This window comes from Tenrec ecaudatus, chromosome 5 (genome assembly GCF_050624435.1).
Source record: "Tenrec ecaudatus isolate mTenEca1 chromosome 5, mTenEca1.hap1, whole genome shotgun sequence".
NCBI lineage: Eukaryota > Metazoa > Chordata > Mammalia > Afrosoricida > Tenrecidae > Tenrec > Tenrec ecaudatus.
This window is the reverse complement of record NC_134534.1, coordinates 141,824,696-141,851,559: the sequence shown is the minus strand read 5'-3', so window position 1 is coordinate 141,851,559 and position 26,864 is coordinate 141,824,696. Positions and strand designations below refer to the sequence as shown.

The 26,864-nt window shown below is 46.7% G+C and overlaps 1 protein-coding gene across 5 annotated transcripts in view; it reads left to right on the top strand.

The window, feature by feature from the left end:
• Window positions 1-17,002: 17,002 nt before the first annotated feature.
• PTPRG (protein tyrosine phosphatase receptor type G) overlaps window positions 17,003-26,864 on the top strand; it is a 755,578-nt gene continuing 745,716 nt past the window's right edge. For 3 of the 5 annotated variants that reach the window (XM_075549953.1, XM_075549952.1, XM_075549954.1), the window contains exon 1: window positions 17,161-17,395. In XM_075549953.1, coding sequence (XP_075406068.1) covers window positions 17,311-17,395 — 85 coding nt within the window. In that variant the 5' untranslated portion in view covers window positions 17,161-17,310. Of the gene's footprint in view, window positions 17,396-26,864 lie in introns of all 5 variants that reach the window. The other 2 variants (XM_075549956.1, XM_075549955.1) reach the window with 1 other exon arrangement.

The following is a 26,864-nucleotide window of genomic DNA, read 5'->3' as shown; positions in this document are numbered from 1 at the left end:
GGGGTTAGGGGTTAGGGTTGGGTTAGGGTTAGGGTTAGTGTTAGGGGTTAGGGTTAGGGTTAGGGGGTAGGGGTTAGGGGTTAGGGATTAAGGGTTAGGGGTTAGGGTTAGGGTTAGGGTTAGGGGTTAGGGGTTAGGGTTAGGGTTAGTCAAAATGATTTTTTTTAAGTTCATGGAAAACTTCATATTTTTTGAAGGCCCCCATTACACAAGCCCATTAGGTACTGGAACTGACTAGAATATCAAAAATAACACATATTAGCTGTAGGAAAACTTGTAAATAAATGCAAATGAAAATACCTTCCAATACTTTTTACTTTACTTTCTTTTCTTTTTTTTAAAAACATTTTATCAGGGGCTCATACAACTCTTATCACAATCCATACATATACATACATCAATTGTATAAAGCACGTCTGTACATTCTTTGCCCTAATCATTTTCTTTTCTTTTTTTACATTTTTTAGGGGCTCATACAACTCTTATCACAATTTACACATATACATACATCAGTTGTATAAAGCACATCCGTACATTATTTGCCCTAATCACTTTCAAAGCATTTGCTTTCCACTTAAGCCCTCTGCATCAGGTCCTCTTTTTTTCCCCCTCCCTCCCCGCTCCCCGCTCCCTCATGAGCCCTTGACAATTCATCGATTGTTATTTTGTCATATCTTGCCCTATCCGGACTTTCATGATATGTTTTTTTTTCAGCTTCTTAATAAACGGCACATAGTATTTAAGAATTAAAAAGAAATACCACATGTCCCAGCAATCTCTCTACCTGATATACACTCTAGAGAATTAAGAAATGAGAGCTATGATACCAGTAGCTATGTGCACACACATGTTAATTGCAGCACTATTCACAATGGCAAAAAGATGACCACAAACCTAACTGTCCATCAATGAACAAGTATTCATTCGTCTATGGTATATCAACACAGTAGACTACTTCACAATGTTCAAGAGCAATGAATTTATGAAACATTTCAAAACAAAAGTCAACCTGGAGGACATTATGCTGAGTGAAATTAGTCAATTGCAAAATGACAAAAATTGTGTGAGTCCACTATTATAAAAAGTCACCAAAAAGTTTTCACATATTTATGATCCATTTAAAATTTGCTCTCATTTTAATATCTTCTGATTCCTTTTCATATAAGGCTTCTATCCATTTTACTTCGCTATTGTTGTTAGCTGCTTTTTAACGATGTTTTTCTGCATATGAAATCCAAGATAGGTAGATCTATAGAGACAATAATGACCTAGGGGCATGACAGGGGAGGTTAGGGAGAGCTAATAAACATGAGTCCAAGAATGAAGAAAATGTTCTACAATTTATTGTGATGATGATTGTACAACTCTTCTCAACATGATTGAACAATTGAATGGTATGGTCTGTCAATTATATGCCAATAAAACTTTTTTAAAAGTTCTTTCTGGGTCCCACTTAACTCTAACCCCAGTCCAAGAACAGTTAGGTCTGATCACATGGCCCTGCTCAATACTCACCCTCATGGAATGATTATTGAAGATAAGGGCGCTACAGTAAAATGTAGTGGAGAAAGCATATGGTGCCAGGCTGTCAATCAGAATAGTGTCCGCATTCTTAAAGGCTTATATTCAAACAAGCAGCCATCTAAGGGAGGAGTCAGCTAAGTCCACACGGAAGAAACACACCACACTTTGTGTGATCCAAAGATGACAATAACAGAATTCAAATATGGCTATGGGAAAAGTATCAAAGCCCAAATTGTGAACAACAATTTACAGAAGGTTATGGTGGACAGTGGGAGCCTGGAACCCATCTGCAGAGTATCGAGTCAGATTAAGCCTCGGGCAGAAGGGTCTCGCACAGCTTTGCTATCATTGTCATTGTGATTATACTGGATTAAACTGGATACCTCGTCAGTTGACATCCCTCTTGACCCAACCTGAAATTGTACTAGTTGCAAGTATTTCTTGCTTGCTCCATGACAAAAATTTCCTCCCTGGCCTTTTAAATAGTCGTGGGGGTCTTTTCTTTCTTACTCATTATTTGTGTTTTTATCTCTGTAGTATTATTATTTCATCCTTACCACTTAATTTTGTTCTTGTCTTTTATTGTTTCTGCTGGTTTTCCAGTTTGTGAAGCACAGAAGGGGTAGGTGCATGGAGATCAGAACAACTGCAAGGGTCTGTAGGGGAGGCAATTGGCGGGGGGCAGAGATCGAGAGGGTGAGGGGGTTGGTGGAGCAAACAAAGTATATGGGAGGTGGGAGGGAGCACTTGAATGGATGGTGATTACACAACTCATTAAAAAAATTATTTAACCATGGTGGTTGGGGGCGGGGGTGTCGGAGAAAATATTCTAATATGTGGTATGTAGATTAAGTGTCAACAAATCTGTTAAAAAATGTTCTCACTCTAAAAGCATGGTTATGGGGAGAGGGTAAGTTACTGCTCTAGAGGGTAAATAAATGTGTGTTGACTTGGGTGAAGGGGAAGGCAATAGGCAACAGGAGGGAGGTCAACCTATGATGGTGGAAGCGTTGGAAGAGCAATGTGGCAGAGTGCAAGGAGAGTACAAGACAGCAAGGCATCAGCGCTACTGTTATATATACTCAACCATTGATAGCAAGTCTGACTCCACTGTCTCCACAGGACAATGCAGAACGCCCCCCTTGGGTTTCTGAGAACAAGAATCTTCACGGGAATAGAGAGCTTCATCTTTCTCCCATGGAGTGACTGGTGGGTTTGAACATCTGACCTTGTGGTTTGCAGTTCAGTGCATAGCCCACTATGCTACTAGGGCTCCCGATTAGATCTATGGTGTTCTGTAAAGTTATAAAAATTTTTCAGACATAACGCAACACCTTGAATAATAAGTTGCTGTGCTCAGAGGTTCCGGACTATCACCTCAGGGAGCCCAAGGACAAGTGACCTATCAGAGTACACATAGACAACGGTCTGCATCCTACTTTGGCGAGTAGTAACTGAGGTCGTAAACTTAGGGGCAACTATTGCTCCCTCCTTATCCACAGTGGAAGAAGAGATTAAATATGGGAGACACATAGAGGCAACTAGTCTAGTGGGCTAATGGATCACAAAATCACTAATCTCTGCAACTCTGAGACCAGGATAACTTAATGGTACCAACTGCTCTGAAAAGGATTGGTTTAGAAGGGCCTGTGGCCCTGTGGATTTGTGGGTGGGCTGCTACAAAAGATCTACTTATAGTCTCAGAAACACTATACTGGGTTGTTATGGGTCAGAATTGACTTGAGGGGGTGGGTCTGATTTTGTTTTTTAATTGGATTTAATTGGGGGTGTGTGTGGGGAATGAAGCTTAAAAATCACACAAAAGACTAGGCTTTCTGGTCCAGTATCAACTGGTGGACCCCCTGTGACTCTAACCTTTCGTTATTTATTTAGGTGTGGAAATCATCATCCCCATTGCTCAATTTGTAGCTAAACAACAGGCCTAGAAGGGTAAGAATAACACCAGAGAAGTACGCATTCCTAGAATAATCAACCATTTGAGTTCAAAAGGGGAACATTTATCCCAAAACAAAGTTCAGAAGGGCTAGGAAAGAAGTAGGTATAAGAGCAGGAAATACAGGGAGGAAAAACAGTAAGTGACGCTTCGTAATAGGGATTGCAAACAATGAGACCAAAAAGAGTGTGCATGAATTGCTGAATCAAAAACTGATTTACTCTGTGAACCTTCAACCCATTTAAAATATATATTTTAAAAAAGTAATGGAATCGCTCCATGAACTTTTGGAAGCCCCTTTCTATTTACAGCACATTCAAATGCTATGTGCAAATATTCTCTGCCAACCCTCGATGTGGCTGTGGGTGTCGTTCTGTTCCTGTACCCATCACTGTTCAGCTTCATGTCTGCCTACGTATCTACTTGCAAACTGTTATTACTTGTAAAACGTTTGCCATTGTGCTATTGCAAGGTTGTACATGTAGCGTTAGTTCCCTTTGCTTTCTGTAACTCTTGTGCCCCTCTCAGTATATTTCTTGGACGTGATGCTATTGTGCTGCTCACCCTTTTAGGGCACATTGTATTTCCCTTCTCCCAAATGAACACACGGCATGTTGAGTCAACCTGGACTGCTAGGTGCGCCAAAGGCTGGTGGTTCCAACCCACCACCTAGGGAGCAAGATGCGACTTGCTGTTCCCATAAAAATTTAAGAGCCATGAAAACTCTATATAGGGCCACTATTAGTGAAAATCTATTGGATGGCAGTGGGTTTGTCATTTGGTTGTTACCTAGTGATTTTCCCTATCCTGACTGTCCATCTGTCCTAAGCCCCCAAAGACTGTTTTTTTGTTGAAGCTTTTTCTTATGTTAGAAGTGATACGGGGAGATCTAAAACAACTGGGACTAGAAGTGATCCAGCAATACCTTTGCTGGGCACATGCCCCCCAAATTGAGATAGAACACGAACAAACGGATGCTTTCTCATGTTCACTGCAGCACAGTTCACAATAGCAAAAAGCTGGAAACAGCCCAAACCCCCACCAGTAGAAGAATGGGTAAAGAAACATGGTAGAATATGGAACCTCCTCTCTAGGGGGTGGGCAACAGGAAAGTGGGTGAGGGGAGACGCCGGGCAGTGTAAGAAGATAAAATAATAATTTATAAATTATTAAAGGTTCATGAGGGAGGAAGGAGCAGTGAGGGAGGGGGAGGGAAAAAAGGAAAATGAGCTGATTCCAGGAACCCAAGTGGGAAGCGAATTTTGAGAATGATAAGGGCAACGAATGTATAAGGGTGCTTTACTCAATTGATGTATGTATGGATTGTAATAAGAGTTGTATGAACCCCAATAAAATGATTTATTAAAAAAAAGAAACATGGGAGAATATACTCTCACTCAGAACTCACTGCCATTGAGCTCTTTCTGATTCATAGTGACTCCTTAGGACTGGGTAGAACTGTCTATGAGATTCGGAAGCTGCAACTCTTTATGGGAATAGAAAGTCTGGTCTTTCTCCCTGGGAGGGGCTGGGGATTTTGAACTTCTGATCTTTTGGTTAGCAGCCAAACACATAACCACTACACCACTATGCATCCCCAGAACATAGCGATGAAAACATTAAGCACCTCTTTATACAATTGATGTATGCATATGTATGGATTGTGATAAGAGTTGTATAAGCCCCTAATAAAATATTTTTTAAAAAGAAATATAATCTTAGATCCAAAAAAAAGAGAAAACATTAAGCACCTCATGACATGGATGAGGAACCTGGAAACGATTATGTCCGTGAAGTTACCAAACAAATAAAATTATTACCATCCAGTCAATTCTGACTCAGGACCACCCTATAGGATAGGATAGAACTGCCTCTGTAGGTTTCCAAGACTAACTCATTACAGGAGTAGAAAGCCCCATATTTTTATCTTGGAGCCACTACTAGCTTCAAACTACTGATCCTGCAGCCAAACACATAACTGCTATACAAGGTTCCTGACTGTGGGAAGTCAGTCAATGTGGTAGTTACATAATCTGGTGTCAACTTGTGAAGGGGTGGAGCCTAGCCTGTCAATTGTGTCACAGCTTGATGACCTCACTGGGAGGCGTCACGGAGATAAACAGCTCACTAGAGGCCAGATACACTCACTCCCCATGAGACATTACTGATGACGAGCCTGATGGAGCTACACTGATGCAGGCAAAGCCCTGGAGCTGGAGGAGCCACATGGAGACCCACACATGTGCCGAGATGCCTCGAGCCACTGGATCCACAAGACTTTCCACCCACTGGCCTGTGATCTTCCTGCATTCAGCATCCTTGCATGTGTTTCGTGAGTCTGAAGAGGAATTTATCGATTGGTATCAGACACATGGGCTAATATTGGACTTGTGGATTTGATATGGACATTGCTGGGATGTTTTCTCTGGATTTGTTTCTCTAGTCAACCCAGGTTAACAAAGTCAATCACACACACACAAAAAACCAAATTTTGTATGAGTCTACTACAATAAGAATAAACACCAAGATGAAGGCAGGCTTCTGCTCTCAGGTCATATAATCTTCTCATCCAGTCTCCCAAGCAATGCGGTGGAGAGCCTGTCTAGTGGCCATGATAGATACATCTGTCACTCCTTGTATATGTACATTTTTAAAACCACGTCAACAAGACACCTCACTTCTGCTGGGGTCAGAGTCTCAAAATTCAGGGAGAGGGAGAAGACCATTCAGTTGCTGTCATAGATCGCTGTGCTAAGGTCACCCTAAATCAGCTGACACTCCTTTAAGACGGAGAAGTAAATCCTACTGAAAATTCAAGCCAAGATGAAGGGATGGAGGGTGGGGTTTGCATGTCTCAGAGAAGGCAAGCACACTTCTGTTGGTAGGTAAGCTAGGTGGAGCAGCCTCCTATAGTGGAATAAATCCATTATCAATCCTTACTTAGAACTTCAAGGGAGAATACATCCAGTACTATATTCCTAATTGGACACATGTAACCTAGTTTCTATCTAGCCCTTGGCGACCTAGGCTGTGTGCTAGACCACTGGAACTTTAGACTCGGTCCTTTCAATGTGTACAACATCTTTCATGGGTTACACCAGAAGGATTCTATGTGGAAACCCCACTAAGTGAACTGGGCTTTACCTCAAACTCACCAGTAGCCGATTTAAGGAACCAACATACTCCTGTGGACTTAAGGCCTGAAACACCTTAGTGTGAGAAGAAGCAGATGACTGCTATGCCAAGGGTACGGAATTGGGAGTCATGGACCTTGGTTTGGATCTATTGCTTTGAGGATGCATAGGGAATGGCAGTCTGGATCTACCATATATTGAATGCTCTCCTTGTTTCTTAGGATATGAAGCAGTCTGATAGGCATGGCTCTGTCTTTGTGAGTGAGAGTTTGCCCTACTACCAATCCCTGTTGTTCATATAAATAATGTCATCACTTAAGAGTTTAATTTGTATAATTCAACAATTCACATTTTGTGTTCTGAAGCCGGTCTATACTTGCATAATTCTCTTTTCTCAGCAATGTTCTAAATTCTGTACCATTGGGTAAATTAATGATAATCTCAATTGAATTGCTTTATGCTCTTGTGGCTGATTTATAATGTCTTTATCATAAAATGATAGTAATATCTCTAAAGGGAACCAGAGACATGTATAAACCATTGACATATTGATGGGGTTTGAGCTCACACTTAATTCTAGCCTCAATCTAAGAACAATTAGTTCTTGTGTATTTTTTAAAAACCGTTTTATTGGCACTTTAGCCACATGTCATGCAATTCAATAATGCAATCACATCAGGAAAATCTGTACAGTCATCACCACAATCAGTTTTAGAACATGTTCCTCTTTCTTGTAGTCATTGTTATTTGTGTAAGCAATCAGTTTTTATGATATGGTCCTACTCAGTACTCCGCCTCGTGAAGAGAGCACTGAAGATATGGGCACTGCAGCAAAGTATGGTGAAGAAACAGATGGTGCCCAGCTATCAGAAAGAACAGTTCCTAAGATCGGAAAGGTTTGTCTTCAAACAAGCAACCAACTAAATGTCAATGAAGTCCACATGGAAGAAGGACACCAGCCTATGTGATTTAAGGATTGTAAATAATAACATCCAAATCTGAAGGACGGATGGTATCAGAGCTTGAACTATGAACATCTGATTTTCAGAAGTTCCCCCAGATGACCTTGGAAGCCTAAATTCCATTTTCAGTGTCCTCACGTGGATTCAGCCCCTAGTGAATCCCCTTGGACCGGGATGTGCAGGGATGGGAATGGCCTTGCTATCAGACAGATAGCATTATAAAGTCTGTTATTGCACATGTATTTAGGTTAAAATGTAACCTGTTATCGAAGCAGATGGACCTTGGGCCTCTACTCAAGTACTCCCTCAACACAAGAACACTTTGTTCTAATAATCTGGCACTCTGAGATGCTCATCTTCCCGACACAATTGCTGAAGACAAAGCGGGTGTATAAGCAAATGTGGTGAAGAAAGCTGATGGTGTCCGACTATCAAATGATATAGCCTCTGGGGTCTTAAAGGCTTGAAGGTAAATAAGCAGCCATCTAGCTGGGAAACAACAAAGTCCCCATGGAAGAAGCACACCAACCTGTGTGATCATGAGGTGTCAATGAGATCAGGTATCAGGCATCAAAGACCCAGAGCCAAAAATCATAATGTGGATGGGGGTTGGGGGCGGAGAGGAGAGAGTGCAGAGTGGAGGCCCGAAGCCAATCTGTAAGCAATTGGACATCCCCTTATAGAAGGGTTGTGGGGAGAAGATGGGCCAGTAAGGATGCAGTGTAGCACTGATGAAACATACAGCTTTTTCTCTGGTTCTTTAATGCTTCCTCCCTCCCCACTATCATGACCCTAATTCTACCTTACAGATTTGGCTAAACCAGAGCATGTGCATGGGTACAGATAAGAGCTGGAAACACAGGGAATATAGGACAGACAAACTCCTTAGGACCAATATTGAGAGTAGCCATACCAGGAGGGTAAGGGGAAGGTGGGGGGCGAAAGGGTGAACCGATCACAATGACCTATCAATAACTCCCTCCCAGGGGGATGGACAACAGACAAGGGGGTCGGGGAGATATCAGACAGTACAAGATATGAAAAAAAATAATTTGTAAGTTATCAAGGGTTCATGAGGGAAGGAGGGAAAGGGAGGGGAAAATGAGGAGCTGATACCAAGGAATCAAGTAGAAAGAAAATGCTTTGAAAACGATGATGGCAACATATGTACAAATGTATTTGAGACAATGCATATATGTATGGCTATGGATTAAGAGTTATAAGAGCCCCAATAAAATGATTTTAAAAAGTAACCCTTTATCACTTGATCTTCTTTTTTGAAACTTTCTAAAGCTGTTTGTCTTTACTATTTCCTCCTCTTTTTAATCGCTATTTTTGTTTTGTCATTGTTGTTGCTGTTTTAAAAAAGTTCTTTTGCTTCCTGTTTGTGTTTCTTATGAATTTTTGTCTATGAAATCCAGGATAGGTAAATCTATAGAGACAGTAACTGGATTAATAGTGAACTAGGGGCATGGCAAGGGAGGGTGGGGGGGGGGAGAAATGGGGAGCTTATAGTAATAAGAAGAAAATGTTCTAAAATTGATTTGGGTGATGATTACACAATTCTTTTTAGTGTAACCGAAGAATACATTGTATGCTATCTGATGTATATGTTGATGAAACGTTTTTAAAAAAGAAAGTAACAATAGCCATTAAAGAAAAGTTTTTCTGAATAATAGTGGTCTCATATAATCCTTGTTCTTTTGTGATTAACTTATTTCACGCAGCATGTTGTCCTTCAGATTCATTAACAGTTTGAGGTACTTCACAGATGTTGCAACTCTTTAATGTTGCATAGTATTCCCTTGTGTGAATGTAGCCGAATTTGTCTATCCATTCATCCGCTGATAGGCACTTAGGTTATATTCATGTCTACACGATTGTGAATACTACAGTGGTGAACATGATTATTCTTGGACATCATTTCCCCAATGGAGATGTCATTTGATTTCTTGACTGCTGCTTCAATAAGAGTTGATTGTGGATCTAATAAAGTGAAATCCTTGACAACTTTAATCATTTCCACATGTATCATGATGCTGCTTATTGGTTCCGTTGTCAGGATTTTTTTTCCTTTATGTCGATAAAGATAAAAATAATCCATATTGAAGGCTGTAGTCTTTGATCTTCATCAGTAAGTGCTTCAGGTCTTTTTTGCTTTTAGCAAGCAAATTCGTTTAATCTCATCCTAATTTCCTCCAAAGCTGATTCCATGCTCTCCTTTACATTGTCCAGTTTCTCATCTTATTTGCCCAGCATACAAATTGAGTAAATATGTGAAAGGATCGGGTCCTGGCATACACCATTCCTGATTTTAAACTATGCAGTGTCTCCTCATTCCATTCAAATGAATGCCTCTTAGCCTAGGTACCGGTTCGAGTTAGTCTAGTACTTTAAAGAAACAAATCCACAGAAACTCATGTATAAGCGAGTTTTATATAAAGGTTCAAGTGTGCGTCAAGAAAACATCCCAACCCAGTGCTGCCCAAGCCCACAAGTCCATTAACTCATCCAGGGGTCCTCAAACTACCGCCTGCGGGCCACATGCAGCCCACCAAGGACTTGGGTGTTTTTGCCCCGTTTGCTTTTTCATTTCAAAATAAGATATGTGCAGTGTGCATAGGAATTTGTTCATAGTTTTTTTTACATTTTATTAGGGGCTCATACAATTCTTATCACAATCCATACATATACATACATCAATTGTGTAAAGCACATCCGTACATTCTTTGCCCTCATCATTTTCAAAGCATTTGCTTTACACTTAAGCCCTTTGCATCAGGTCCTCTTTTTTTTCCCTGCTCCCTCCCCGCATATCCCTCCCTCCCTCCCTCATGAGCCCTTGATAATTTATAGATTGTTATTTTGTCATATCTTGCCCTATCCGGAGTCTCCCTTCCCCAACTTCTCTGCCGTCCATCTCCCAGGGAAGAGGTCACATGTGGATCCTTGTAATCAGTTCTCCCTTTCCAACCCACTCACCCTCCACTCTCCCAGCATCGCCCCTCACACCCCTGGTCCTGAAGGTATCGTCCACCCTGGATTCCCTGTGCCTCCAGCTCCCATATGCACCAGTGTACAACCTCTGCCCTATCCAGTCCTGCAAGGTAGAATTTGGATCATGGTAGTTGGGGGAGGAAGCACCCAGGATCTAGGGGAAAGCTGTGTTCTTCATCGGTACTACATCGCACCCTGACTGACCCATCTCCTCTCCTAGACCCCTCTGTGAGGGGATCTCCAGTGGCCGACAAATGGGCCTTGGGTCTCCACTCTGCACTTCCCCCTTTATTCACTATGGTATACATACATACATATATATATATTTTTTTGCATGATGCCTTATACCTGGTCCCTTTGGCACCTCGTGGTCGCACAGGCTGGTGTGCTTCTTCCATGTGGGCTTTATTGTTTCTGAGCTAGATGGCCGCTTGTTCACCTTCAAGCCTTTAAGACCCCAGACACTATCTCTTTCGATAGCCGCGCACCATCAGCTTTCTTCACCACATTTAATTGGTCACCCGCTTTGGCTTCACCAGTTGTGTCGGGAGGGTGAGCATCGTAGAGTACCAATTTAATAAAAGAAAGTATTCATGCATTGAGGGAGTGCATGAGTAGCGGCCCAAGGTCCTTCCGCCACCTTAATACTAAACCTATAAATATAGACACACAGATCTATTTCCCCATCCTCATATATATATTTGCATGTACATGTCTTTGTCTAGACCTCCATAAATGCCCCTTGACTCCTAGCTCTTTCCTCCATCTCCCTTGACTTTCCTCCTGCCCTACTACCATGCTCCGCCCCCACCTGGGTTACAGCTATACCTCTTCTTTACACAACCTTACCCTTGATCATTCCCTACCAGGCCTGCCACTTCCCCCTCACTACCATTTTGGGTCCCATGTTGTTCCCTTTTCCCTGTGTTTGTTAACACCACTTCCTTACCCCCCCCCACCTCCCCCCACCCCAAGTCCTCCTGGAACTGTCGGTCCCATTGTTTTTCCTCCAGATAGTTCATCCAGCCTGTCCTATTCAGACAGACCTGTGGAGACAATAACATGCACGAAAACAAGACAGAGGAAAACAAAGCAACAGTATACAACCAGTTTTGTTTTTTTAAAAATACTGTAGTCCAGCCCTCCAATGGTCTGAGGGACAGTGAACTGGCCCAGTTTAAAAAGTTTGAGCACCCCTGCACAGTCGAACACCTTCATGTAGTCACGAAAATGCCAGTAAACGTCTTTCTGGTATTCTTGACTTTCAGCCAGGATCCATCTCACATCAACCATGTTCTTTTTTTTTTTTTGCTGAATAACATTTATTGAGTGAATGACTGTTAGAGAAGGGGATTCATACATCACATTTTACATTTTATAACCCATCCAATCTTTTTTTCTTTTTTAAAATAAATCATTTTATTGGGGCTCATACAACTCTTATCACAATCTATACATACATCAATTGAGTAAAGCACCCTTATACATTCGTTGCCCTCGTCTTTCTCAAAATTCGCCCTCCACTTGGGTTCCTGGAATTGTAAGGTCTCTCGAGAGACCTTACAGAATCAGCTCATTTTCCTTTTTTTCCCTCTCCCTCCCACCAGCTTCCCCCTCCCCCATGAGGGCATCTCCCCTCACCCACCTTCCCGTTGCCCATCCCCCAGAGAGGAGGTTACTAGTAGATCCCCAGATCGGTTCTCCCTTTCTACATCCCCTTCCCTCCCTGTGTCGCCAGTCTCACCGCTGGTCCTGAGGGGTTCGTCCGTCCTAGATTCCCTGTGTTTCCAGATCCCTACTGCACCGCTGTACATCCTCTGGTCTAACCAGGTCCGCAAGGTAGAATTGGGATCATGACAATTGGGGCAGGGAGGAAGCGTTCAAGAACTAGAGGACGGTTTTGAGTTTCATTGTTGCTACACTGAACCTTGAGTGACTCATCTCCTTTCCACTACCCCTCTGCAAGCGATGTTCAGCTGTTTACAGATGAGCATTGGGTCCCCATCACACACTCCCCTCATTCACGGTGATGTGATTCCCTCCCCCCCACCTTTGTTGTTTGAAACCTGGTCCCTTCGGCCCTTCATGATCACACATGTTGGTGTGCTGCTTCCATGTGAGCTTTGTTGCTTCTGGTCTAGATGGCTGCTTGTTTACTTTCAAGCCTTTAAGTCCCCAGATGCTATATCGGTTCAGCGAATTTTAACTGAAGATTTGGGAATGACAAAGGTCACTGAAATTTATGGCTCAGGTTCTGACTGACCAGTGACTCCTGGCTATTAAAAGATATAGTAACATCTAGGTTCTTAAAGGCTTGAAGGTAAACAAGCGACCATCTAGCTCAGAAGCAACAAAGCCCACATGGAAGAAGCACACCAGCCTGTGTGATCACGAGGTGTCGACAGGATCAGGTATCAGAAGACCCAAAACAAACAGTCATGTCGATGCTATCTAGTGGGGTCCGAGTGGAGACCAAAGTCCATCTGTAGATAATTGGGCATTCCCTCACAGAAGGGTCACAAGGAAGGGACAAGACAGCCAGGGTGCGATTTAGCACCGACAAAACACACAACATTCCTCTAGTTCTTTACTGTCCCCACTCCCCCACTATCATGGCCCAATTCTACCGTACAAATCCAGCTAGACTGTGGCATGTACACTGGTACATATAATTACTTTAGACACACAGAATCCAGTAGTGGGACAAAGCGGGAAATGATTGCAAAGATAGACGTATAACACCCATTCCCCAGGGAGACAAACAACAGAAACCTGGGCAAAGGGAGACAGTGGATGGTGTAAGATATGAACATATGAATAACTTACAATGTATCAAGTGGTCACAAGGGTGGGAGATAGGGAAAAAGAGTAGTTGATACAAAGAGCTCAAGTAGAAAGAAATGTTTAGAAAATTACGATGGCAACATTTGTACAAATATGCTTGATATAATTAATATATGGTTTGGGTCTTCTAGGACAAGGAAAGACTCAAAGAATATGCTGCAAGTCGCTCAACCATGTTCGTAAGCACTCTCCTGAATCTGGCTGGGATTTCTGCCAGTTTCCGGTCACTGTACTGCTGCAACCAGTTTTGAGTTATCTTTTTGCAACATTTTACTAGTTTAAGTTATTCATATTATTGGTCAGTGATTTCTGTGTCTTTTAGGCCACTGTTCTTTGGACCGGGCACAAATATGGATCTCTTCTAGTTGTTTGGTTCCGTGTTAGTCTTTCAAATTTCTTGGCACCCATAGATTCCCAGCATTGCATCAGCTTGCTGAAGCATCTCAGTTGATATTTTGTCGATTACTGGTGCCTTGTTTGTGACAAATGTCTTCAGTGCAGTTTGTAGTTTATCTTCCAAACCGCTACCTTACCAGGTGTGAGGATGTCAGGGTTACTGTCAATTTATATGCTACCAGTACATTGTCTGTTTGGTTTGAGTTGCTTTGTAATTGTTCTGCTCTGTATGAATTGCTTTGTAATTGGTTGTGGAAGAAATGCAAACACATTCATTTTCTACCAGAATCTAGACAGTTCTTAGTCATGGCTTCTGGAAAGGTCCTTCTAAGGATTGTTTCCTCCCAGGGCATACACCAGCCAGGCCTGTTCTGATACTATTTTATTGTTTTATTTCTTATTGAGTGGCTATTTTATTATTTATTTTAATAAATTATTTTATTGGGGGCTCTTTTAACAACCCATACAGCAATTGTATCAAGCACATTTGTCCATATGCTGCCATCATCTTTTCCAAAACATTGTCTTTCTACTTGAGCTCTTGGTATTAGCTGAACCCTTGATAATTTATAAATTATTTTAATTTTCATATTTTACACTGTCTGCTGTTCATGCCCTTTTGTGATGCTAATGTTTAGCATTAGGGTCTAAACCTATGTAAGATTGCCTCAACGTTCAATACCTGTCATTCCCAAGTCACATTTTAAAGTGCTTCTAAGCTATCATTTCGTTGCCAGTCTACTACTGTGGAGGCCATCGGCCAGGGTTCAGGATCCCAGCTCTGTTGTTACTCATTGGACATGCATCCTTGCACTCCTTTGAGCCCGTTTCCTATCTAGAATACAGGGAAATGGAATTTTACAGAACTGACGTTAGGAAGGGCTCCACGTGGGGGTAAGCATGTGCTTTGGGCCTATCCCGCATTTTTTTTGGCGCGGCTGTATCTACAGTACATCCCCGCACACAGCAGGTGATAAATACATTTGTTACCCGAACAAACGGTCAGTGGAAAGAATTCAGCACAGAGCTGGCGTGGTAGGTAGATACCAAGCAAGCACTCCACACACCGCAGCTTTTGTCATGCCCATTTTACCGAGGGAGGATCCTGTAGCTTCCCGGGGGGATGGCCACCCTTCTATTGAGATTCAGATTCCACAACTTCAGCCCACCCGACAGTCGACATTCTAAGCTCTCTCCCAGCTCCTGTCGGAGAGCCGAACAACAGCACTCTCCAGAAAATGGACCCTCGCAAGCACGTCAGGGGGGAGTCGTGATTCCAACAAAACCAGGAAGGACCAAATTCCAAAGCAAACAAACTCTGTGGCTCCCCACCCTGCGCGAGGGTGCTCACCCCTGTTATGCTAAAGATAGGGCTCGGGCCCTCCCTGGGAACTTCCTGGCTTTTATTAGTTTGTAATCCCAAACATAACTTTTCAAAGGCTTTTCTTTTGGAAGCGTGGGTGTGAAACTGCTTCCCTAATCACATCTTGTGGGAGGATCATCGGACATCTGCATATTATTTGAAATCTTAACGTCCGCTTGGGATGTTTGGGTGGGTGGGGCCCTTGCGTACACGGTAGGAGCACGCTTACCAGGTCAAAATGGGTTTTAAACAGAGGCAGAAAACTAGGCAAAAAAACCCACAAAGAGCGAATCACCTTGGCTCAATTACACGTTTCATCAAAAGCTTGCCTCTCCCACTTTTAGCAGCGACGTAAAAGGGGATTGAAATAGGGCGCTTAGAAGTCTAAGCGATCAAGATCTTTCCACCGAGAGCTAAGGGACAAAACTCAGTACAGATAAACCCAGTCCCTCGGTTTCGCCGAGACGCCTCTGACCCGATTGCTAACGAGACAGGCGCTCGGCGAGTAGCGGCCGGGAAACCAGCTCTGCCCGCGGCGCTGCTTTCGCTCCGCGGCGGGTAAGAGCCACACTTCCTGCCGCCTGCACGCGGCCCGGCCCGGGTGCGGGAACCTTCCCTCCGCCGGAGGAGCAGCGAGTTGGGAAAACTCCGCCACCGTTGCGGATGGCGCCAGGAAAGGGGGTGAGGGGCTCAGAAGGGCTGGATTTTGCAAGCCGGGGATCGATAGCCCTCCTCTCCCGGCAGCAGAGCCGGCCAATGGAAGCCCGGGAAGGTTTAAAAAAAAACAAAAAACCCAGCCCAGCGCAGCCCGAGTGCAAAGGCCGCTCGGCTTTGTTTCCAGGCGGGGGAACGCGCCGGGCTAGGGGCGCGGGCAGGGGGCCTGGGGCGCGTCCGGCGGTAGTGCTGCTAGGGCCGGGAAGCCGATCGGGAGCCCCAGTCGCGTGCAAACGGCCACCGATTGCCTTCCTCTCCCCAGCCCAGGACCCTTATCCCGGGACCCCCTCAAGTCCAGGATCCGCGTGCAACGCGGACCGGGAGAGGACCTAGTCAAGCCCGCGCGCAGCGTGCGGCGTCTTTACGAACCCCCAGAACTGCAAGCGTGCAAAGGCACTCCGTGCCCCAGTGCCGCCGCCCCCTCCCTGTCCCGAAGTCCTGGCTAGAGCCTCTCCCAGTCCCAAAGCTGCCGGAGTGAAGCCCGCAACCCCAGGGACCGGCGGGTGGGGGCACCGCGCGGAGGCCAGAGAGGAGCGCGGCTGCTTTAAGAGCGCGGACTGCGCGCGTCCGCGGGTGGCGGCCGGGACTGCGCGCTCCCGCTGCCGCCGCCGCGCGTCCCCGCCGCCGCCGCCGCGCGCCCCCCGCTCCCTCGCTCGTTCGCTCGCTCGCCGGCTTTAAAGTCTCTGCCAGGATCCATGCTCACATGTTACTTCCTGTATGGAGGCATGGCCAGTTTCCAGCCCCGCGCTCCCCGATCGTGCCCAGCCTGCGCCCGAGCCACAACTTTCAGGAGCATGGACTGAAGGCGCCCTCGCCCCAGCGCCCCTCTGAGAGCCTCCGTGTTTTCCTTCCTTTCCTCCGGCCGTTTCTATTTTGGGGGGCTCTTCGCTTCCCCCGCCACTTCCCTCTCCTTCCCCGATTGCAAACATGCCTCCTTCCTTTCCCGGGCCCTGGAAGGAGCTGCCAGCCTGAAGCCCGGAGACGCCGCGCCGCGTTCCACGCCGCCGCCGCCGGGTCTTGGGCTACGCTGCGCCGCCGACTCAAGTTGGGGATCCTCGGCTGCTCGCTGCCGCCACTGCCGCCTGCGGTCCCTGCCCGCCCTGAACGAGGGCCATCGCCGCCGCCCGCCGAGCCCTCGCCCAGTCCGCTCGGCTCGCTCCCTTTTCAACGGCGAGCAGCCCTTCGCCGCCGAGAGGATCGTCCCCAGCGCGGCTGCACGTTCCTGGCTACTTTTTGAGCCTTTCCGAGCGGCGCTTGGCGGCTTCCTGGCTTCCAGGGGGACCCGGGCTGCCCAGCGCGGGGGACCCGTGGAGCTGGCGCGCGGGGGCAGCGCCCGGGCTTAGCGGCGGCTGGTACCGAAGCACGAACTTATTCAACAAGTTTACCCCCCTGCCTCCCTCTTTTCGATGTGCGTTTTCGGACATGCGGAGGTTACTGGAACCGTGTTGGTGGATTTTGTTCCTGAAAATCACCAGTTCTGTGCTCCATTATGTCGTGTGCTTCCCGGGTGAGTGCTGGCCGCCGAGGGGACGGGCCCCAGCCGGCGGGTTGGGGATGCGGAGTTGTTGCTGGGGCTCAGCTCGGGCGCGCGCCCCGGGGACCCCGGAGGGGGTGGCTGGGACCGGACGCCCGTGGGGAAGAGAAATCCTCTTCGTGGGATTCTGGCGGCGGTTTCTTGGTTTTGGGGGGTGAAGGGCGGACGGTAGGGGCTGGTGGAAGCAGGGCCGGCCGGAGACGGTTCGAGGGCCGCGGGGTTCGGTTGCTGCCAGGTTGGGGGGATCTGGGGTACTGGATCTGGGAGAAAAGGAACTCGCCTCGCTGATGTGCCGCCGACGGGGAGACACCGGGCTGTGGGGCAGCTGGGGAGACTGGGGCTGCGGGAGACAGCTCTGTAGGTTTTAAAGCGGGAGGTCGGGGTGCGCCCCTAGCTTCGTGGGGCTCGATGGAGCTGGGGGTAGGGTGGTGTTTTGCCGCTCGCCGACCCTTTGGAAAGATGGGAAGTAAGATGCCCACCAAGGGGTCTGGGAGCAGCCTGCGTTCTCGTCTTGGGGGTCGACCGCGCTTCCCCGTTTGGGGCTCAGGCTCGCGCTGCGCTTCGGTGCTAGCTCCAGACAGCTTGCTCGGGCACGGGGCCTGGGTGCTGGGAGAGGTCTCGGAGGGAGAGGTCTCGGAGCAGCCGGTTCTCTGCCCGGCGCAGCCGCCTGCTTCGAGGCGCGGGGGGCGGGTCGGCTGCGGGGCCGCTGCTCGCGCCCGGGCGGATTTTTCCTGCCTCGCGCGCCCTGCCTACCTTCGTCTTTCTCCCTTTTGCAGGCTGTTGGCGCTTGGCAGACCTAGACCCGCTCGTTTCTGGCCAGGCTAAGAGAGGAACAATATTGGCCGCTGATGCTGATAATAAATCACCGCACGTAACGGTGTGTGGCTGGGCGACCCTCTGCTTCCAGCCTTGCGGGGACAGCCCCCCTCCTTTTCTCCCCTCGGCCGCCCCCCTCTCTCTCCTCTCGTTGGCCCCCCGAGCTCCATCGAGCCCTCCGGGTCCCCTTTCGGGAGGCCGCGTCCTTTGCCCTAGCAGAAGGGGAGGAAAGGCGGCGATCCGGGTTTCAGGTCTCATCGCTCCCTTAAGGACAGACACCCCCACGCCCCCCGCAATTTTTTGTCCTCTCATCCCTGAGTGGTGGGTGCGGGAGCCAAGAAAAAGAGGAGCATGCCCCGCTGTTTCCGTTCTTCCTAGTTACAGTCGCCAGTCTGTGCAGCCCCAGCGCCGGATTTTGGTGCAGCGAGCCCCCCCAGTTTTTTCGTGTGCTTCGGAGCGCGGCGCCTCTGATGCCCTCCGGGACCCGCCCTGGGGAGACCGGCAGTGCGGGACACCTTTGCAGGCACTGAGGTGGCTGGCTCCTAGGGGCAGGGCTAAGAGGGCAGCCCCTCAAAGCACCTCTTTTCGTCCACACCCCCCTCTTCCTTGCACCCTTGCGCATCCTCCGGAGCCGCACTGATGTCCTGCCCTGGCTCTGAAACCTAGCCTGGAGGCCGAGTGCGAGGACGCGTGTCCACACTCACCCACTGGGGTCTTGCCTCCACGGACCGAGGGCCAGTGGGGACTTGTCCCCTAAAGACCATTGCTCTGTATTCGTGTTAAAAATCTTACCCCTTCTAGCAGCCCTCCTTTTTATGGACTTGCCTGGTGAGTGGGGTGGGGGGTGGGGGGGGCAGGTGCCCACAGGGGTCAGTTTTTGCAAGGGCCACGCTTTGGGGGTGGACAGTCGAGGACAGCCTTGGGAAATAAGAGGAATTCCCAGTTTCTCTCCTGGCCTTTTCCTTATGCTGGAGGGAGGCAGCCAGCGGGCCAACTGTGGTTTTCTTTTTCTTATGCCCGAGGAAGCTTGAAATCCAAAATGGGATACCAGTGATGCCGCCTTCCTGAGGCTTTGAGAATTTTCGTCTTCCTCATTTTCTTTCTTGCTGTGAGGTAAATAGACGGGCCTGCCCTCCCTGAACCGAGGGGAGGACAGGGCTCGCTAAGAGGAGGGGCGATGGTGTGAGGCGCGATGCCGAGGGCTTTGGTTAAGAAAAGTCGAGCTAGCTAGCCCGAGAGCGTGCAGCAGCCTGCGAGCCAGGCAAAGTTAAAATGTCAGAGCCTTTCCCGGCGCCGGCTTTCCGTTTTCCGTGGCTGCTGCCACGCCGCTGGACCTCAGGGGGCGCCCCCGAGCCACTCAGTGCCCGACTTCTGCCACCTCCACGCCGCCCGGCCACGGTGGGATTGAGGATGGGGTGCGCTCACCTGGGTGCCAAGGCTGGAGAAGCGCCCTGGCCTGGCAGGGCATCAGCGCGTCATGCACCACTACCCCCCCACCCCACCCCACCCCACCCTTTTATCTGCCATGGGCTCTGAAGGGTTTTTGTATTTGACACCTGGGATAAAAAGGGTTTTGATTTGGGATTAGGATGCTCCTTGTGAGGGCTTAATCAAAACCTGCCCTCGGTTGTGTTGCTTTCCCTTCCGGATCTCACCAACTTCTCGGTGTTCCTTTGAGTGGGGAGCCCTAGCCAAGCCTGTGGGCGGCGGCGGATTTGGGGAGGGCTTCGCCCTGCATGTGTGAAGCGGCAGCTTTTCCCTTCTGGACACGGTGACAGGGCAGGGGTGGGAATGCGGGTCAGGGTTAAGGTTCCAAGGGTGCTTTCCAAGTGCACGGCAGAAGTGGTATCAAACATAATATTCCATCCTCTTACATCTTCTGAAAAATACCTTGTTATTGAAAAAAATTAAAATAAACAACTAGAAAATAAAAAATATACCACCACCCAGTTTCAATAATCATCCACTCGATTTTCATTTGTTTCCTCGAGCTAGACCCAGACATAGTTCATCCAAATCCAATTATTTGGTATGTATGTCTCTAGTCATCGGGATTGATATGTCTCCAAAATATGTTACTTCAGAGGGTTCATGTCTTATCTCTTTCACTACTCACTACCTATTCCGTAGAAACTTCAACAAAATGTATATTGATTTCTGCTTTCTTGCCACCGCCCCGGAGTGAAAACCCTTCCCTTTGGTTCTGAAGTGTTTTGTACGGTAATTACATATGGGAGTAAGTACCCTGTTGGAAATGCGTCAGACGGACAAACTGCTGTGTGCCTGGGCTGTGTCAGAATGGGACCATCCATGATCGATGCCCTTTGATGGCCCTCTGAAGCCTCTTTCAATCCATTTATTTGCATATTTAGTCCTGCTGTGTATCCTTCACAGCTATCCCAGGAAGAGGCAGTAGCAGTGTTTGTGAAATGGGCAGTTGTCTTAGTTGGCAATTTTTGTCTTAGGAATAGGGGTGTGAAATCAGTTAGCTGGCTGTGTCCCCCCCCCTGCTTCAAGCGTTTTGTTTGAAAATGAATCTCTAACCGGTCTCGGAAGTGGGCGCCTTTATGGAATAATCACTTGGTTTCCTTCAGAACCAGTGGTTCTCAACCTGTGGGTCAACACCCCTTTGGGGGTCGAGTGACCCTTTTACAGGGGTTGCCTTAGACAATCGGAAAACACATAAATGTTTCACAATACATAATTACATATTGTTTTGTGATTAATCACTATGCTTTAAGTCTGTTTAATTATGTTCAATTTGTAGCAATGAAAATATATCCTGCATATCAGATATTTATTTCACGATTCATAACAGTAGCAAAATGACAGTTATGAAGTAGCAAAGAAAATGTTATGGTTGGGGGGGTCACCACCACATGAGGAACTGTATTAAAGGGTGTCGGCATTCGGAAGGTGGAGTACCACTGTTCTAAACAGTGTTCACCATTAGAAGGTTGTTGACTATCAATGCTGACTCCTACAGACCCCTGCTCCTGTGGGTTTTGGAGACTGAACCTGTTTATTGGGGTAGAAAGCCCTCTCGGTCCTGGGTGGCTGGCTGCTGGTGGTTTCAAAGTGCCCACCATGCGATCCCACCTCAATAATTAACCACCAGGACACCAGGGCTCCTTAGAGGGTTGTTAAAAGTTAGAACCAATTCCATTGTCGATTTGATTCTAACTCATGAACCACACGGTGAGACAGAATAGAATCCGCCTGGCAGGATATCCAAGGCTAGAGGTCCTTACAGATGCTGACGACGGCAGCTTTCTCCTGTGGAGTGGCAGGCGGGTTTGAACTGCCAGCCTTTAGGTTAGCAGCAGAGCTTTCACACTGCTCCACCAGGGCCCTTTTGGAGTCAGAGCAACAACGCATACACAAAAACAACAGGCCCTTTTGGAAATGGGGGAAGATGCAATTGCCAGACAGAAAGATCAGAGGACTCCACAATTCACTCTGCCTTTGAGTGGATTACCATTCCTAGTGACCCATAGGTGAGAACCGCCCTGTGGCTTTCCTAGCCTGAATGTTTACAGGGGCGGAAAGCCTCATCTTCTCCCTGAGGAGTGGCTGCTGGTCTCTAACTGCTGACGTTACTACTGTTAGCAACTCAACATGTAGCCACATCTGCCTGAGGACTCCTTTTTGGATTAGAGGACAGGGCTGACTGAAATGACAAAGGGGCCCCTCCTCCCACTCCAACCCCCCCCCTCCCCTTAGTGAAACTTTGAGTTTCCCTTTAATTGTGAATCTCTTTTCACTGGTTATCGCTCCCATGTAGTTGACCTGGGACTGCTAAGGAGCTCATGCTGCTTGGGCTCATCTTTCGGTTCCTTTGAATAGATCCCAGGTTCACAGTCGTGTAACTGTGTAACCGTTAGTTACAATGACTGGCGTACCTGTGGAACCAGTGTTTCTGGTTATCCATGCTAGAGTGTTAAAAGTGTCTTCTCATTTTTCCTGGGAATTTCTTTACCAAAAGACAACCGGGGACCTCCCGAGGTGAAGAACGCTAATCAAGTTTTTCTAGTGGGTTGTTGCTTTAATTCCCACCCCTACCCCTTTCTTTCTGTTGCTTTAATTTTTCTCTTTTATGATAAAAGTCTTTTTTTTAAAATCTGGATTTCCCTTCAACATTTTACTTTCTAATGTGGGACAATGGAATGCCATTTCCAAACAAGATATGAGTATATGCTCTCTGAATTGCAAGATGAAAAAAATTAGAATCGATACCTTAATCTGTGGCACATCTTGCATGTGGTTACATAACCCAAGGCTTATGCACGAAAATTAGGGCATCCGAAGTTATCTTGGAAGTGGGTGATCCTACCCCCACCCCCTGCAGGCGTGGCACTTTTTAGTTACAGTTGACTACTATGAGAAGAGGCAGCCATCGCTGAAAAGGAAACTTTGGACTCTCGGTGGAGATGATTATAAAGGATTCGAAGGAAACGTGCCTGCTCCCACGTGTGAGTATTGTCCCCGACGTTGATCTTGAGAGAGGTGCCCTGAGGGGCTCGGGAATGTTCTGAAAAGAACCTGCACCCACAGGCAGCAGTGCTGCTTGTGCTTTGGCAGAAGCCATTGAATTTGTCCTAAAATGAGATTGCCTGGGCACACATTAAGACACACACGCACGCACGCACGCCCACACACACAGATAGAAACCAAACTCGGTGCCATGGAGTTGATTCTGACTCACCACTGCTCCGTGCGTCGCCGAGCAGAACTGCTCCTTAGGGTTTTCTTGGCTGCGACCTTTATGGAAGCAGGTGACCAGGCTTTTCTTCTTTTATGGTGCTCTTGGACACGAACCTTGAGGTCACCGATTTGGACAAACCGAGGATGCCACCTAGGGACCTGGGCACACATTAGAGACGCTTGGTAAACATTTGCCAACTGAGGAAATCATTGTATCCTCTGCTTTTCTTGTCTGCGGAATGGCAGTGACCAGCTTGCTTGCAAGGAAGCGAGCGCTCAGGACTGTCAGGTTCTGTGCACTTAAAAATAAACACCTACAAGGCGCATTTCTTTAAAAAAAGTGATTGTTACTGACTCGCCTTTGATTAAATAATGCATATATAGTATTGTGTTTACATGATATTGTTGCTAAAAATCACTCCAAAGCTGTATTTTAGAACATTGTGTTTCCTTTTTTGACTTTCCCTATAATTCTTCTTCCTTCAAAGTTCATATACCAGTGAAGTATCCTTTTAAAAAGCTGTGAAGTAATATGGGTGAGTTTCACTTTCTGAAACGTCTGTGGCAGTCGGTATGCATACCAGGTTAAACTAGTGGGTTCTTCACACTCTGAAAGGATTATGAGGTTTCTAAGTGATGGCCGTGCAAGATTGATGGAAGTTGCTAGAGAGCTCCGTGTGTGTTTGCCCTGTCCAGCACACCTGCAATCAGAGGGGTCATTTTATCAGGTATTACTTGTAGCAAAAAAAAAAAAATAGATCACCTGTCTTTATGAGCTGATCCATGATGGCTCCGTGGTTAAATAGTGTGATGACTAACAGAAAGGTCAGCGGTTTGAACCCACGGACCCGTGTAAAAGTTATAGCCCTAGAGATAACTTGGTATTATGACTATTAAAAACAAAATATTGTAACACTTGGTTTTAGGGGCCAAGCAGAACAAACCCTGCCATCCTGCTGATACTGATCCACAGTGAGCCTATCAAACTCAAAACCAATCTCGTCATCAAGTTGATGCCAACCCATAGGGACCCTGTGAGATAGGGGAGAAGCGCCCTTTGTGGGTTTCCGAGCCTGTGAACCTTTATGGGAGCAGAAAGCCTCATTTTGCTTCCATTGAGCGGCTCGTGCTTTCAAACTGCTAACCTTGAATTTAGCAGCCCAACTGAAACTCATTACCCCACCAGGATTCCTTGGTTTGTTTGTTGAACCAGGAGTTCCTTAGCCTGGTCCCTCCCTGAAATGGGATCCTTATGAGACGAATGATATATGTAAATGATTTAGTAGTTAGTGTGCATGATGTTAGCCGTTTTTATTAGGCATACTAAAGAGACATGAATAGGGGTTTATGAGGGGAAAACCCAAACTTCCTGTCATCAAGTTAGTTCCAACTCATAATAACAACCCGTTTCAGAGTTTCCGAGACTGAATATTTATTGGAGCAGATTGCCTCATCTCCTGAGGAGTAGCTGGTGGATTTGAACTGCCAGCCTTGTGGTTAGGAGCTCAATGCCCAACACAGCACCACCTGCACTCCTAGAGAAAAGAAAAATAGAACAAACCCACTGCCATCTAGTCAACTTCAAAACCTAGCAACCCTATATAGAGTACATAGAAGTATATAGGGTTTCTGAGACTGTGGATCTGTACAGAGCAGGCAGCATCATAGCCCTTTCTCCCGTCGGCTGCTGGATTTGAACCTTCAGCCTTGAGGTTACTCAACAACATCGGGGTTCCATGGGAAGAAAAGGGAACAGCAAAGGACAATTGACAATTGTATGCTAAAAAAAAAATTAAAAAAAAAAAAGGTTTTTTTCCCTAGACACTTAAACGATGGTCTTCGTACCTAGCCTTGCAGTTGGAAGGGACATGCCATGCAAAATTAGACTGGCTGTGCATTGAGGTTTAATGAAATGAGCAAACCTCAGTGAGGCCTGACTTACTCTCCTTGCCCACATTGCAAAAGAGCTGGCCGAGTTCCCAGGTTGGAGTTGGGGAAGTGCTCACTGCGTGTGCATCCCTGCCCTCCTGTGCTCCCACGCTCCCTGGGTGGACGGACAGTGGCTCAGCCCTGGACCCGGTGGTACTTCCTAGACCCTGTGCACTCACTGTGTGGTAACTGGGGAATGGAGCTGCTCTGATATTGTCACTGCTGGGAGTTTGGTGCCACTATGGGAAGCAGGCAGAAGTCGTTGAGCCTTTGCTTGTATCTGGCACGCAGTTATGTCCCTGTTTCTGTATTCGCGGGCTTAGACCGAAGGAATGCATGCACAGGAGAAGAACACACACCTCCCAGGGCTCCTGCCCTCTTAATCGATTCTTTTGCAAACTAGAATGAGCATGATGGTTTCTGGCCAACAGCAAAATGCGACTTTAAACGACTCAACTTCGCTCTTTTGGGGAGGCCGCACAGTGACACAGTTGGCTGCTGAAAACTAGCAACTGAAAGAAGGAAGTACCGTTCACGGAACATGCGACACTTCCATGTGAGAAAATAGGACAACTGGTCTCATTTTGGGCTTGGGGATGCTGGTTTCCTAAGGAGAAAGAAGCTCCAGTGGGGTATGCTTTTGAGGAATTCAACTCGCTTTGTAGGAATTGGAGAAGTCTGCGAGTTCTCAAACCACTGCAATGTAAGCTAACCAGACACGTTATGGATTTGGAATATTTTTAATAGGTGTCAAGTAAACAAAAAGACATTTACTACAAAAGCCTAGTTCAGATGCCTGAGGAAATGTCATTGCTGTTCCAAAAGTGAGGTTGGTCCAGAATTGCTCAAAGGAATCCACTTCAAAGCAATGGGTATGAATAAGAGATGTATGTCAATTAGGCCCCACCACAACCACCGCACATTTCCAGAATGGGAGTCTTGCCTTTTTCACTGGGTGGCTCTGCTACGTTGGGCAAGTTACCCCTCACCTTCAAGTCCCAGATACACATGCCCCTTATTCAGGAACCCACCAGGACCCCAGAAGCCCCTGTTAAAATTCTTGGTCCCCTGCAGCAGTATGACCGTGGGCTTTGACTTTTAAATCTCTAAAATAGGGACAGTGGTTCTCATAACCCAGCCTTGTCAAGCGGTTGCCCGATCTAGATTCTCTACTAGGTATTTTGTTTTATATGGTTGAATTCTCCTTGTTAATAGGAACCACAGTTTTCTTCATGTGAGGTTGAAGGTCAAGGTCATCTGAGTAGGCAGTGGAGGTGACTGATGTGTCCCACCCTCCTATCTCTCAGCTAGAGTTTTTAAAATTTCAGACCCAAAGCTGGTAGGAGGAAGTTTGGAAACTCTTTTTCCTAATTGCACCCAAACAAACAAAAACCCCACTGTCATTGAATTGATTTCAACTGATAGTGACCCTGTAGAGCAGCAGTTCTCTACCTGTGGGTCACCACGACCCCTTTGGGGGTCGAACGACCCTTTCACAGGGGTCGCCTGATTCATAATAGTAGCAAAAGTACAGTTATGAAGTAGCAGCGAAAATAATTTTATGATTGGGGTCACCACCACATGACGGTTAAAGGGTCGCGGTATCGGGAAGGTTGGGACCCACTGCTGTAGAGGATTTCCAAGGCTGTAATTCTTTATAGAAGCAGATAGCAACCCACAGCACCAACAGAACCAAAACCCATTGCTGTATTGAGTCCATTTGAGTCATAGCGACTCACAGAACACAGGACAGCTTTACAGGAGTAGAAAGTATCATCTTTCTGTAATTGCACCAGAGCAACAATGAAAAGACAGGCCTCCCCTCGCTTCTTTCACACTAAGTAAGACTTCTTCCAGATAAGCGAGTCCCATAAACACTGGGCAGAAGTAAAGGTGTCTTAGTGTATTCGCTACAATTTAATAGGAAGTAATGCAATTAGCATAGGATTTTAGTTGGTTACATTGAAGAGATGACCTTTTAGCAAATTACTTT